General features: G+C 49.0%; 1 protein-coding gene across 4 annotated transcripts in view; it reads right to left on the bottom strand.

Moving 5' to 3' along the window:
• The window catches only part of LOC115083980 (KAT8 regulatory NSL complex subunit 1-like), a 354,418-nt gene extending 340,916 nt beyond the window's left edge, over positions 1–13,502 (bottom strand). For 2 of the 4 annotated variants that reach the window (XM_029588184.1, XM_029588186.1), the window contains exon 1: positions 12,069–13,502. In XM_029588184.1, coding sequence (XP_029444044.1) covers positions 12,069–12,787 — 719 coding nt within the window. In that variant the 5' untranslated portion in view covers positions 12,788–13,502. The remainder of the gene's footprint in view (positions 1–12,068) is intronic. The other 2 variants (XM_029588185.1, XM_029588183.1) reach the window with 2 other exon arrangements.
• Positions 13,503–14,135: the final 633 nt, after the last annotated feature.

Here is a 14,135-nt window from a genome sequence, read left to right as displayed (position 1 = left end):
TCCTTCAGAAACCTAGGATGCATATCATCTGGTCCAGGTGATTTGCTACTCTTTAGTTTGTCAATCTGTCCTACTATATCTTCCAGATTCACAGTGATTTGGGTGAGTTCATCTGACTCATCACCCTTGAAAACCATCTCCGGAACTGGTATCTCCCCAACATCCTCTTTAGTAAACACGTAAGCAAAGAATTAATGTAGTCTTTCTGCAATGGCCTCATCTTCTCTAAGAGCCCCTTTAATCCCTTGGTCCTCTAACAGTCCAACCGACTCCCTCACAGGTTTCTTGCTTTTTTTTTTTTTTTTTTAAAGGAGTTAATATTATTAGTTTTTACCTTTACGGCAAACTTCATTTCAAATTATCTCTTAACCTGCCTTAACTTGACAATGCTTATGCTTTTTCCTATTTTCTTCAGATGGATCCTTCTTCCAATTTTTGAAGGATTTTTTTTTGGCTAAAATGGAGAAATTACTTACCTGATAATTTCGTTTTCCTTAGTGTAGACAGATGGACTCAGGACCAATGGGTATAGTGTGCTCCTGATAGCAGTTGGAGACTGATCAGATTTCAATCTGACTTCAGCCCTAGTACATATACCCCTGCAGGACACCATGCTCCTCAGTATTCTCTTCGAAAAACAATTGTGGATATATGTGTGACTGAATAACTTGCTTAACTTGAACTGGTTATAGCTGGAGACCGCCAGCGCACTCAACCAAGAAAACGCAGACAACCAGTAGGTATGGGGGTCCTAATTAGAGGGAAGCTTGGCTTACCTGTGTTTGTCTTGCTCTCGGGGATTGTCCCCAGAGGTTTCCGTGAATGTCGGCAGCCGTGGGAAGGATGCCAAGTCCATCTGTCTATACTAAGGAAAACGAAATTAGCAAGAAAGTAATTTCTCCATTTCCTAGAGTGTAGCAGATGGATTCAGGACCAATGGGATGAACAAAAGCTACTCCCGAACCGGGTGGGAGGCTGCCTGTGGCCCTGGCGAATGCTGTGTCCTCCCGAACCTGAACATCCAGGTGGTAGAACCTAGAGAAGGTGTGGATGGAGGACCATGCCGACGCCCGACAGATCTCGGCGGGTGACATCCACTTGGTTTCTGCCCAGGACACTGCCTGGGCTCTAGTGGAATGGGCCTTGACTTGTAGAGGTGGCAGCTTGCCTGCCTCTACTTAGACCGCCTTGATTACTTCTTTGATCCAGCGGGCTATGGTTGCCCGTGAGGTCGCTTCCCCTTGTTTCTTCCTGCTATGAAGGACGAAGAGGTGGTCTGTCTTTCATTCGGATTCCGTCCTTTCCAGGTATCTGACTAGGAGTCTGCTGATGTTAAGGTGGCGAAGGCGGAGAGATTCTTCAGAGTCCTTATGCTTGTCTGGTGATGGCAGTGAGATGGTTTGGTTTAGATGGAAGTGAGAAACCACTTTTGGGATAAAGGAGGGGACCGTGCGTAGCTGTATGGATCCCGGTGTGAACCTGAAGAACGGTTCTTGAACGGTTCTTGCTTGAAACTCGGAGATGCGACGGGCCAGACTGCCACTAGAAATGCAGTCTTCAATATTAGTAGTCGGAGGGACAGACCGCGGATGGGTCTGAAGGAGGCTCCTGCTAGGAAGTCTAGGACTGGATTGAGATTCCATAAAGGTACCAGCCACTTTAGGGGTGGTCGGATCTGTTTGACCCCTTTCAGGAAGCGAGAGACGTCCAGATGAAAGGCTAGACTGCCGCCCCCCACCTTGGTTCTGTAGCAGGCCAATGCGGCCACCTGCACCTTGATGGAGTTGAGAGAAAACCCCTTCTTTAAGCCGTTCTGCAGGAATTCCAGAATCATGGGAATTTTGACTGACAGCGGGAGGATGTCATGGTCTTCACACCAGGCTTTGAATATCCTCCATATTCGTATGTAGGTTAGAGATGTGGAAAACTTGTGTGCTTGGAGCAAAGTATCAATCACCACCCCCGAGTATCCGCTCTTCTTCAGACGTGTCCTCTCAATGGCCAGACCGTAAGAGAGAATAGAGTTGGGTTTTCATGGAGGATCGGGCCTTGTTGAAGCAGATCCCTGTGGAGGGAGAGAGCTCCCTGTCAGTAGTCTTCGCATGTCTGCGTACCACGGTCTTCTTGGCCAGTCCGGAGCCACTAGAAATACTGGTCCCCTGTGGTGTTCTATCTTGCAGATTATCCCGCCCAGTAGCGGCCACGGTGGGAAGGCATATAGCAGGATTTCCTGTTGCCAGGTCTGGACGAGAGCATCGATTCCTTGGGATTGTGGTTCCCGTCTGCAGCTGAAGAAGTTGGGAACTTGGGTGTTTGACTAGGTTGTCAGGAGGTCCATGGCTGGTGTTCCCCAGCGGTTTACTATCAACTGGAAGGCTGTGTTCAACAGCCTACATTCCCCTGGGTCTGGACTTTCTCTGCTAAGGTAATCCGAAATGACGTTGTCTTTTCCCCGCAATGTGGGCAGCTGAGATCTCTTCTAGGTATGATTCCACCCACACCATTAGGGGGTCTATTTGCAGGGATACCTGTTGGCTTCTGGTTCCTCCCTGGCGGTTAATGTAGGCCACTGTAGTGGCATTGTCAGACATGACTGACAGATTTGCCCCGGAGTCTGTGACTGAAGCATAGGCAGGCTAGTCTGACCTCACGTGCTTCCAGTCGGTTGATGTTCCATTCCGACTCTTCCTTGCCCCATTGCCCCTGGGCGGTCAGTTCTTGGCAGTGGGCTCCCCACCCTCGTAGGCTCGCAACCGTGGTGAGAAGGATCCAGGTCGGCGGGGATAGCCTTACTTCCTTGCTCAGATGGTCTTCTTGTAGCCACCATTGTAGCTGGGTTCAAACTTCCTCCGGGAGCTGGAGGTGAACGGAGTAGTTCTGGGACATCGGATTCAATCGTGACAGTAGGCAAAGCTGTAGGGGCTGCATGTGAGCTCTTGCCCATGGAATCACTTCCAGTCTGGATGACATGAGGCAGAGGACTTGGAGGTAGTCCCACACCTTGGAGCGAAGACTGCTTAACAAGTTTCGCAATTGGTTCATCAGTTTTGTTCTCCTTGGAGGAGTTAGTATGACCTTGTCTTGTCTAGTGTCGAACCGTACTCCCAGGTATTCCAGAGATTGGGAGGGCTGCAGACAGCTCTTGTTCATGTTGACCACCCACCCGAGGTTCTCCAATAGAGTTTTGACTCTGGTGGTCGCCTGATGACTTCCTCTGGGGATTTTGCCCTGATCAGCCAATCGTCCAGATATGGGTGTACGAGGATTCCTTCTCTCCTCAGCGTCGCCGCCACTACCACCATGATTTTGGTGAATGTTCGGGGCACTGTGGCTAGCCCGAAGGGTAGAGCCCGGAACTGGTAGTGGTGGTCCAGGATCGCGAAGCGTAGAAAACGTGGATGTTCGTGGTGGACCGGGATGTGCAGGTAGGCTTGTGACAGATCCAGGGATGTGAAGAATTCTCCCGGCTGTATTGCTCTTATGACCGAGCGCAGGGTTTCCATGGGGAAGCAAGGGACCTTCAGGTGACTTTTGATGGACTTTAGGTCCAGGATGGGTCGGAACGTACCCTCTTTCTTAGAAATGATAAAATAGATGGAATAGTGCCCAGTATTTTGTTGTTGCGTGGGCACCGGCATTATGGCCTTTAAGGTGAGCAATTTGGTCTGCGTGGTTTCCACTACCATCCTCTTGAAGAGGTTGTGGCAGGGAGATTTCACAAATTTGTCCTGAGGAATGTTGTGGAAGTCCAGATAATATCCCTCTCGCATGGTTAGGACCCACTTGTCCGAAGTTATCTCGACCCATCTTTGGTAGAATAGGGCAAGCCTGCCCCCTATGGCTTCTTCCTGTGGATGGGCCAGCTGATTTTCATTGTCGGGTGCGTTTGGTGCCTAGGCCAGAGCCGGCTCCCCATTTGTTTTGCTTGTTCCGAAAGGACTGGCCCCTGCCTGTGGGGCGAACTGTTTGATATGTACTTTTGTATGGTTTGAAGCGATGTGATCCCCTGTTCAGGGAAAGGGGCGCTGGCTTCTATTGTTTTTGTCCTCCGGTAGCCGCAGTAGTGGGGATTCGCCCCATTTGTCGGCTAACTTCTCCAGTTCGCTTCCGAACAGGAGGGTTCCCTTAAAAGGCATTCTCGTGAGTCTCGTCTTGGACGTCACATCGGCCGACCAGCTTCTGAGCCAGAGTTGTCTTCTGGCTGCCACAACGGATGAAACGCCTCTGGCTGCGGTGCGTACCAAGTCGGAGGTCGCATCCGTGAGGAATGATACTGCTGGTTCCAGTGCTTCGACGGGCATGGTGGCGTTCTTGGGTCTTAGATAAGCAGACGCGTGTTACCACGGCAAAGCAGGCAGCGATCTGTAGTGACATAGCTGAAACGTCGAATGACCGTTTGAGGATGGATTCCAGACGTCTGGTCCTGGGCATCCTTGAGTGCCGCTCCTCCCTCGACTGGGATGGTAGTGCACTTAGCGACCGCACAGACCATGGCATCCACTTTGGGGAATGCCAGGAGATCTTTGGCGGTGGGGTCCAGGGGGTACATAGCTGCCAGGGTCCGCCCCCCTTTGAACGTGGCCTCCGGAGACTCCCATTCCAGGTCAATCAGCTGTTGGACAGCTTGCAGCAAAGGAAAATGGCGGGAGGCCTGACGGAGTCCCTCGAGGAGGGGGTTCGTCTTCGGTTCCCCTGTGGCACTTGTGCCTGAGATAGTGAGCTCTTTCAAGCTGTGCGCCACGAGGTCTGAAAGCTCGTCTTCGGCGAAGAACCGCCTCATGGGTCAGTAAGGTTCCATTCCTGGAGGGATTTCTCCTTCCTCCAGGGAGTCTTGATCCTCATCCTAGGTGTCCATGTCCCCTATGTTGGGGCAGGCTGTGGTTGTGTCATCGGGGGCGCCGGTTGCATGTGGACAAAGGTATGTAGGCCTTTGAAGAATTCTACCCAGGAGAAAGATGCTGGGTCTAAATTGAAAGGCGCTGCATCCTCAGAGAGCCCCGTTTGAGGGAGGATCCCATTGGGGGTAGCTAGATCCGGTGTGCTGTCTGTGGATCCCAGTGCCGGCTGAAGAGGACCTTGGCCTGGTTCACCCAGAGCCTCCTCGCACTGTAGACACAGGGCTGTGGCCTCTTCCTGTTGCGCAGCTCTAATGTGGCATAGAAACATAGAAACATAGAAATGACGGCAGAAGAAGACCGAATGGCCCATCCAGTCTGCCCAGCAAGCCTCACACATTTTTTCTCTCATTCTTATCTGTTTCTCTTAGCTCCTTGTTCTATTCCCCTTCCACCCCCACCATTAATGTAGAGAGCAGTGATGGAGCTGCATCCAAGTGAAATATCTAGCTTGATTAGTTAGGGGTAGTAGGGGCAGTAACCGCCGCGATAAGCAAGCTACACCCATGCTTATTTGTTTTACCTAGACTATGTTGTACAGCCCTTGTTGGTTTTTTTTTCTTCTCCCCTGCCGTTGAAGCAGAGAGCCATGCTGGATATGCATTGAAAGTGAAGTATCAGGCACATTTGGTTTGGGGTAGTAACCGCCGTAAGAAGCCAGCTACTCCTCGCTTTGTGATTGCGAATCCTTTTCTTCTTCACCCCTGTCGTTGAAGCTATGCAGGATATGCGTGAAGCATCAGTTTTTTGTTTTTGGTTTGTTTTTTTTTCCCCTGCTGTTGAAGCAGAGAGCTATGCTGGAAATGCATGGAAAGTGAAGTATCAGGCACATTTGGTTTGGGGTAGTAACCGCCGTAACAAGCCAGCTACTCCCCGCTTTTTGAGTGCGAACCCTTTTTCTTCTCCCTTGCTGTTGTAGCAGAGAGCTCTGCTGGATGTGTGAAGTATCAGTTATTCTTCTCCCCTGTCATTGAAGCAGAGAGCTATGCTGTATATGCATTGAAAGTGAAGTATCAGGCATATTTGGTTTGGGGTAGTAACCGCCGTAACAAGCCAGCTACTCCCCTCTTTGTGAGTGCAAATCCTTTTTTCCATTACCTCTTGCTGTTGAAGCTTTGAGCGATGTAGGAGTCACAGTAAGCATGTGTATGTTTATTTAATAAGGGTATTGTGTCAATAGCCATCATTCTGGCGAGTCACCCACTCTTCATTGGCGGCCTCTTGACTTTATGGATCTGCAGTGTTTATCCCACGCCCCTTTGAAGTCTTTCACAGTTCTGGTCTTCACCACTTCCTCCGGAAGGGCATTCCAGGCATCCACCACCCTCTCCGTGAAGAAATACTTCCTGACATTGGTTCTGAATCTTCCTCCCTGGAGCCTCAAATCGTGACCCCTGGTTCTGCTGATTATTTTCCTACGGAAGAGGTTTGTCGTTGTTTTTGGATCATTAAAACCTTTCAAGTATCTGAAAGTCTGTATCATATCACCTCTGCTCCTCCTTTCCTCCAGGGTGTACATATTTAGATTCTTCAATCTCTCCTCGTACGTCATCCGATGAAGATCCTCCACCTTCCTGGTCGCCCTTCTCTGTACCGCTTCCATCTTGTCTTTGTCTTTTTGTAGATACGGTCTCCAGAACTGAACACAGTACTCCAGGGTGAGGCCTCACCAAGGACCTGTACAAGGGAATAATCACTTCCCTTTTCTTACTCGATATTCCTCTCTCTATGCAGCCCAGCATTCTTCTGGCTTTTGCTATCGCCTTGTCGCATTGTTTCGCTGTCTTCACATCATTAGACACTATCACCCTAAGGTCCCTCTCCTGCTCCGTGCACATCAGCCTTTCCCCCCCCCATCGAGTACAGTTCATTCGGATTTCCACTCCCCATATGCATGACTTTGCACTTCTTGGCATTGAATCTCAGCTGCCATATCTTTGACCACTCTTCCAGTTTCCTTAGATCCCGTCTCATTCTCTCCACTCCTTCCGGCGTGTCCACTCTGTTGCAGATCTTAGTGTCATCCGCAAAAAGACAAACCTTACCTTCTATCCCGTCCGCAATGTCGCTCACAAAGATATTGAACAGGACCGGTCCCAACACCGATCCTTGCGGTACACCACTTAAAACCGCTCTCTCTTCAGAGAAGGCTCCATTTACCATCACACATTGTCTTCTGTCCGTCAACCAATTTGCAATCCAGGTCACCACCTCGGCACTCACTCCCAAGCTTCTCGTTTTATTCACAAGTCTCCTGTGCGGAACCGTATCAAAAGCTTTGCTGAAATCCAAGTAGATGACATCTAGTGCTCTTCCTCGATCCAATTCCTTGGTTACCCAGTCAAAAAAGTCAATCAAATTTGTCTGACAGGATCTTCCCCTGGTGAATCCATGCTGCCTCTGGTCCATCAATTCTCCAGACTGTAGATAGTTCACTATTCTCTCTTTCAGCAGTGACTCCATTACTTTTCCCACCACCGAAGTGAGGCTAACTGGTCTGTAGTTGCCTGCCTTTTCCCTGTTCCCACTCTTGTGAAGCGGGACCACCACCGCTCTTCTCCAATCACTCGGCACCACTCCCGTTTCTAGGGATCTATTGAACAGGTCACACAGCGGACCCACCAGAACATCTCTGAGCTCCCTCAATATCCTTGGATGAATCCCATCAGGCCCCATGGCTTTGTCCACTTTCAGGTTCTTTAGTTCTTCCCACACATTTTCTACTGTAAAAGGATTTTCATCTATTCCCCTTCCCTCCAGTTTCTTGTTGTTTAGAGATGGTCCTTCTCCAGGGTCTTCTTTAGTGAACACAGAGCTGAAGTATTCGTTTAATATTTCTGCCATTTCTTCGTCTCTCTCCATGCTGGGCAGAGGCCCTAAGCTTCTTGTCCAGTGGTGCCATGGATTGTGTGCACAGAAAAACTCCGGTTTGTACGTTCAAGCATACGACGGGAGGTTAAGTTATGTGCTCCGGGTGCGCCAAAGTTGTGCGTGTAGGTCGGATGCGCGCGCCGCTGTGCACATGGGTTTGCTTATGCGCCCGGCACCATTGAGCATGTGGCTGTGTGCCTGGCACTTGTGTGCACCAGCACGCCCTCTGTGCGCACGGATCCAATCGGCGGACAGGACAGCGATCAAGCGAAAATAGCGACAGCGACCACCTCGGAGGGTCTCCACATGGGGGGACCCTTGTATCGGACCGGGGTCTAGCCCGGATAGGGCTGATCAACCCGGGTGCACGAACGGCGGCTGGTGATCTGTGCGTCTATTCGAGCCTCGGAGACCATAGACTTTTAGGAAGTTTTCTACCTCACCTTGTCTCCGCGTTTCCCGGTCTTGTTCCGGGCGGTCTCCGGCTGCGGGGGGAGAGGGAAAAGTACCTTCACCGCCGCGCTCAAAGTTGTACCCGCTGCCTTTCAGCCACACCCGATGTCGGGGGCTAAGTCCATGCCGGGAACCGGCTGCCGGACAGAGGCCTACCTCTGAGGGATCACGGAAATCACCTTGGGAATTCTCAGCTGAGGGAGGGACCCGTAGGTATAACGCAGGAGAGCGGGGCTCGTCTGTAGAGGTAAGATTTCTTCTTGATTTGGATTTCTTTGGTTAGAATACTCTAACGCTGTGCAAGCGTGTATACAGTCCCGAACTGCTATGAAGACAGAAAATACTGAAGAGCAGAGCTTCCTGTAGGGGTATATGAACTAGGGCTGACAGATTGAAATCTGATCCGTCTCCACCTGCTATCAGGAGCACACTATACCCATTGATCCTGAGTCGATCTGCTACACGCTAGGAAATAGCCTCTTTCACCTCACCTTTTAATCATGTCTAATCGTTTTGCCTTCCTTCCACCTTTCTTAATGCGTGAACTACATCTAGACAGTGCGTCTATGATTGTATTTTTAAACAATGTCCATGCCTGTTGAACACTTAACCTTTGCAGCTGCACTTTTCAGTTTTTTTCTAATGGATAATATACACTACCCATTTTTACGCATGTACTATAAAGTCTAAGAGTAACACACAAATGAATGAAAAAAGCACATCCCTAATCTCTGAAACAATCTTTGGAAGATATTTATTTGTTGGGGTTAGAAGGAGATGAAAGAAGGAGACTGGATACTCCTATCACTGAACTGGAGATTTTAGAGGCCATTAACTGAAAGTAGGTAAGGCAAGTGGACTTGACATTGTTTGATGTTTGATGGAATTATAGCTATATTTTTGACTAGAGTATTTCAGGCTGTTTTGGAAACCAAAGGGCTACCAACCAGACTCGATGTTTGAAATTTACATTAGTGTAATAAAACCAGAGAAAGTTAAGGATGAATGTCCCTCCTTGTTGCCTCATAAATAGTGATCTTATGATCTTGGCCATGGTGCTGGCCAATTGGTTGGATATGGTGATACATAAATCGATCCATACAAAGACCAGGTTTGATGTTAGAGAGATACTCTAGTGATAATATTTGGAGAAGCCTGGGTGTAATTTTTGAAAAGTGGACTGGGATGGAGGATGCTTTAGTTACCCTAGATGCCAAAAAATCTTTTGATAGGGTGCAGTAGTGTATCTTAGAGATGGTACTTTGCAGAATGAACTTTGGATTGAACCTTAGTTGATGGATTCAAGTCATACACAAAACGCCTAGGGCTACAGTGTGTGTAAATGGTATATTTGTATCTTTCTCAATTGGAAACTCGCTTGCCTAGGGTTCATTTGCTCCTGAGAGACTTTGGAAGTCTTTCCAGTTAAAGTGAATGAAGCTAAGTCTGAGATTTTAGCATTAGATATGGAGAATGATAGGCAGCTGCAGGAGAGGGGTACCTTGTGTATTGCTGTGAATAAAGGACTTTATTAAGTATCCAGGTACCTTGTCTCCAAATTTAAGGAAAAATAACTTTACCAGCTGAATTTCCTTCCTCTATTATCACTGTTTAAGGATGACGTTTGGAGGCCTCTATGTTAGTTGGTTGGGAAGGATGAATGCAATACGTATGAATTGGCTTCCCAGTTTTCTATATCTTTTCATGATGCTTCCAATAGTATCCCCTGCTTCTGTTTTAGTGCTTTAAATCAAGTAACAGTTAGCTTTATCTGGAAAGCTAATGTGGCTACAGTCAGTTTGCAGACATTGCAGAAAACTAGCTGTGAAGGTGGAGCAGGACTACCAGATTTTAGATAGTATTATTAGGTGTCTTTAATTAAATCTCTTAGTTTAGTGTTACTCGCTATCTACTCAGCACTTGACAGTGTGAAAATATACAGCTTAGATTTAATGGATTTTGGAATCCTTAAGAGTTTTGGTGATAGGGGTAGGCCATTTGGTCTGAGAATAGCAGCTTAAAAAAAATGGTGGCCCTTGCAGAAGTCTAGGAGTAGGGATAGAATAACTGGATGTGCGCCTGTTCTGGCCTGTAAAATTGTTTAAGTCAGTGGCAATATAAGGTAAGGGTTATGGTTTTTCACTTTCCACTCCGGGTTTTTTCTCAGCTATTTACTTGGTGTAAGTTTTGTTCATGGGTAGAGTTTAAAGAGAAGTTTGACCTGCTCAACTTCCCTTTTTTAAGTTATCTTCAATTAAAAGGCTCGTCTTTACTAAGGTTCATAAAGGTCTGATATTGAAGCCTCTTTCCATGCTATAAAAAGCAGTTTTTGGAAGAAGACCAATGAAGAGAGGGGTAAGCTGCATTTATAAGGCTCTTAGTTGGACTAGGGAAAGTAAGCAACCCCTCTCAGTAGTATCACTGAGAAAGACAGCTGAGAGGAAGTTAGAATGAGGAGGTTTGGGATAAGGTGACTTTGGAAAAGCTCAATTTTGGCAAATACTATATAACAGCTGTATTGTCTTCTTCATAGGGCCTATCTTACCCCAGTGCAAATGAATGCAATGTAGGCTTCATATTCTGACTACTGTTGGAGGCAATTTGGGCCACTGTGAACCGTCTTTTTCTCTCCTGTGCTTGTGCCATTTTGGATGGGCAGATTTGTGGAAATGGTCACAAATCTTGTTATACCAGATAATTCCAAAGTACATATTTTTATGTATTTACCAGAAGATATTCAATGAGGATTCAGTGTATCCTTGCTAGGAGATTGATCTTGGTGGGTAGAAGGGCAGTATTGGGTAAGTGGAAATCCATGGACCTCCCCAGGGATTCAGGAGCTGTTAAAAAGGATTGGATGGATAATGGAAATGAAGGTGTTAATTGCTAAGACTCAGGGGAAACCAAGAAAAGTGATGAGTATTTGGGGTTCTATGAAGAAGTTCTTAAAAGATTAAAATGGTTGTGGCTCTTTAAAATTGATCTGTTGTCAGAGTAGTGCATTTCAGAATGGGGGCGGAGTCTGAGGGGGTGTTTCCTACAGGATACAGTACTTCTTTATACGATTGTGCTCGAATGAGGGTTGAGGTGGTGTTTTAGTCTGTAGCTGGTTATCTTTGTACAATGTGATTTATGTGAACTGAATATAATTGTATTGTGGTGCATAATAAATTTACAAAAAAAATAATGCCTTTGTGCCCCACCAGGATACAAGGCTCAAGTGTATCTAGAAACCCTGCTGGTAGCAGTCAAGGTGCCCATAAAAAAAGCAAAGCCATATGGCGAATTTGTGCCTGTTTTTAATTCTACTGTATACAAAAAGACTTCCATAAAAGCTCTCAAATTGTTTTAAGCATCAACTTACTAAAAATGGCATTCGCTAATGATCTGGGAACTACTCTGCCGGCACTTACCATTATAAACAAATACTCTGACCTACTCAGTTTTTCTGGAAAAAAAAAACCAAAAAACAGCCTATATTATCGCAAAATGTAATCACTACCCTACCAAGAAAAAGCCAGACACAGTTTTAACTCGGCTCTTTTACTAGACATGAAGTATTTATAATCACCAAGATCTTGTCTTCCTTACCCTCCTCCCTCAAGTACACAAATGCTCACACCGGGGCACCCAGTAAGAGACGGAGAAGAGGAACCCGATGACACGTGCAACTCATAGCAGCGTTACAGCGAGCTGGCTCTGTATAACCACTTCGCACTTCTACCTCCCAGCCCCTCAGCTTTTCGTATAAACGTATCGCACAAAATGCAGAACTAGAGAATCGTAGCCCCAAAGACATGGCAGCCCACGTGCGGGCCAAAAAGAAAAAGAACAAAGATTCTCACTCACCCGGGTGCCAGGCTCCCTCGCTCTCCGCCTTCCGCTTCCTCCTCCTCCTGCGGCGCCGGATCGGGTTCCGCATCGCTCTCCTCCGCTTCCTCCCCACCGGAGCTGCTCTCCGTTACATCCGAGTCGCAAGCCGCCTCCGCTGCCCGCAGCCTGGCCGTGGCGCTGCGCACCAGCTCCTGCACCTCCCGCTGGCCCCGGGAGAAAGGCGGCGGCGGCGTCTCCCCGTCCCCGGACAGGCGCTCCACCAAGCCGGCCAACTGCTGCTCGACGTGCCGCTGCACGTGTTTGGCCTGCACCGCCTCCAGCCGCCGCCGCAGCCTCCGCACGCGGCTGTCCAGCAGCTCCTGGCGGGAGGAGAGAAGGAGCAGCGCCGCCGCAGAATCGGGCCCCGTCGGCAGCGGGTCTCGGTTCAGCGCCGGGCCCCCGCCGCTCCTCTTCCTCCCCCTCAGCAGGGACTGCGACAGGCGCAGCAGCGCCGCTCCTCCGTTCAGCCGCTGCGCCTTTCCCGCGGCACCGCTACTGTCCAGCGCCTCCACCTTCCGCCAGCTCGGCGGCGGAAGGAGCCGTCGCCGCGCCTCCTCGCCCTCCTCCTCCGGGTGGCCGACGGCGGCAGGAACGGCAGCAGCGGTGGTGCTGGAGGAAGGGGAGGGCGCGGGTAGTCGGAGCCGCTGGTGCGCCTCGCTGGCTGCTTCGGTCAGCGCCGGAGCCATGGTGGCCATGCAGGGAGCGCCAGTCTGGAGCGGGGCTGGGGCTGGAGGGCGAGTCACGGCCTGGGGGGTCCCGGGCTCTTCATAGCCGCCGCCAACGGCGGGAGCCCGGTGCCAGCCTCCGCGAGCACCGAGACGAGCGAGCCAGGGAGGGAGGAGATAGCTCGCCTCTCGCACCCACCGTCGGTGGCCCAAAAGGTGAATGAAAATAAAATAAAGTTTAAAAGTTGGTTCTTGCTTGCTTAGTTTTGGTTTAGTTTGTTTTTTTTAAATCTCAAGTTCTGCACCTCCTTCCCCTCGTCACACGCAGCTCTCGGGTTGCCGCCGCCGGGCTCAGGAACAAAAGCTTCATTTACTCCACCCCCTCGCGCTCTGCAGGCGCTAGTGGTGCTGCTGCTCCCCACTCCGCCTCCTCACCCGGGGCTCGTCCTCTTTCCGCATCTCCTCTCAAGCGGGCGACGAAAAAACGCGCAGCGGCAGCAACTCCCGCCATCCCCCACCCAGCTCTAATGTCCAAAGGAGGAAATGGGGACGGGGGTTGGGGGGGGAGGGCAAGGGTGCACAGCTCGGAATTCCGCGGCTCGAGCTCGCTCTGACGTCAGCAGCTATCTTTCAGCAATTATTATCTCTAGAAGAATGGTTGTTATTATTATTATTATTATCAGCTATTGGCTGAGCTCCACCTCTTTCCCGCGACATGGCGCAATAGCATCAAACGTCAGACAAGGACGTTCCTCCTCCCAGTTCTGCTTCCCACTCTGGATTGGCTCTTCCGAGCCTCAGCCTATCTAGCTTTCTCACACCTCCACTATTCGGTCTAGCCAAACCACGCCCCTTCATTCTCATTGGTCAAAGTGACGTCTCTTTTGTCCCTTTAACCATCTATCCCCGCCTCCTCTCCCCCCACCCCCCCTTTTTATGTTAATACATTTCTATTGGCTGTTCAACGCATCTTGCGAACTCTCTCTGCTCCATTTACTAGGCGAAGGAGGAGAGTCTCAAGGAGTTCAGGGATTTTGTTTATTCACCAATCGAAATTATATAACTTATTTTTCACGACTATTTGCTTAAACCGTAGCCCCTAGCGGCAGGTCTCGGAGCTACCGGCAGGAAGAAAGTTGCCCTCTTGAGCCAGGAAAGTTAAACGCAGATTGTACACAACCAGTAAACTAATCGCATACGACCTAAAATCAATACAGAAGATGCAGCGGCTACCTGATATCTTTTTTAACACAGAAGCATTTGTCTTCCTTTTTCCAGAAAGTAGTTTTTACAAGTAGTTACAATACATTTGCATTTCTGTGGTACATTTCGTTCAAAAAAGGCCAAAACGCACTTTTACAGCAAATTTTTAGAAATA

The sequence above is a fragment of the Rhinatrema bivittatum genome, chromosome 2 (assembly GCF_901001135.1).
Source record: "Rhinatrema bivittatum chromosome 2, aRhiBiv1.1, whole genome shotgun sequence".
In the NCBI taxonomy this organism is placed as follows: domain Eukaryota; kingdom Metazoa; phylum Chordata; class Amphibia; order Gymnophiona; family Rhinatrematidae; genus Rhinatrema; species Rhinatrema bivittatum.
The sequence above is the reverse complement of the archived record's forward strand: the minus strand, read 5'-3'. Positions and strand labels throughout refer to the sequence as shown.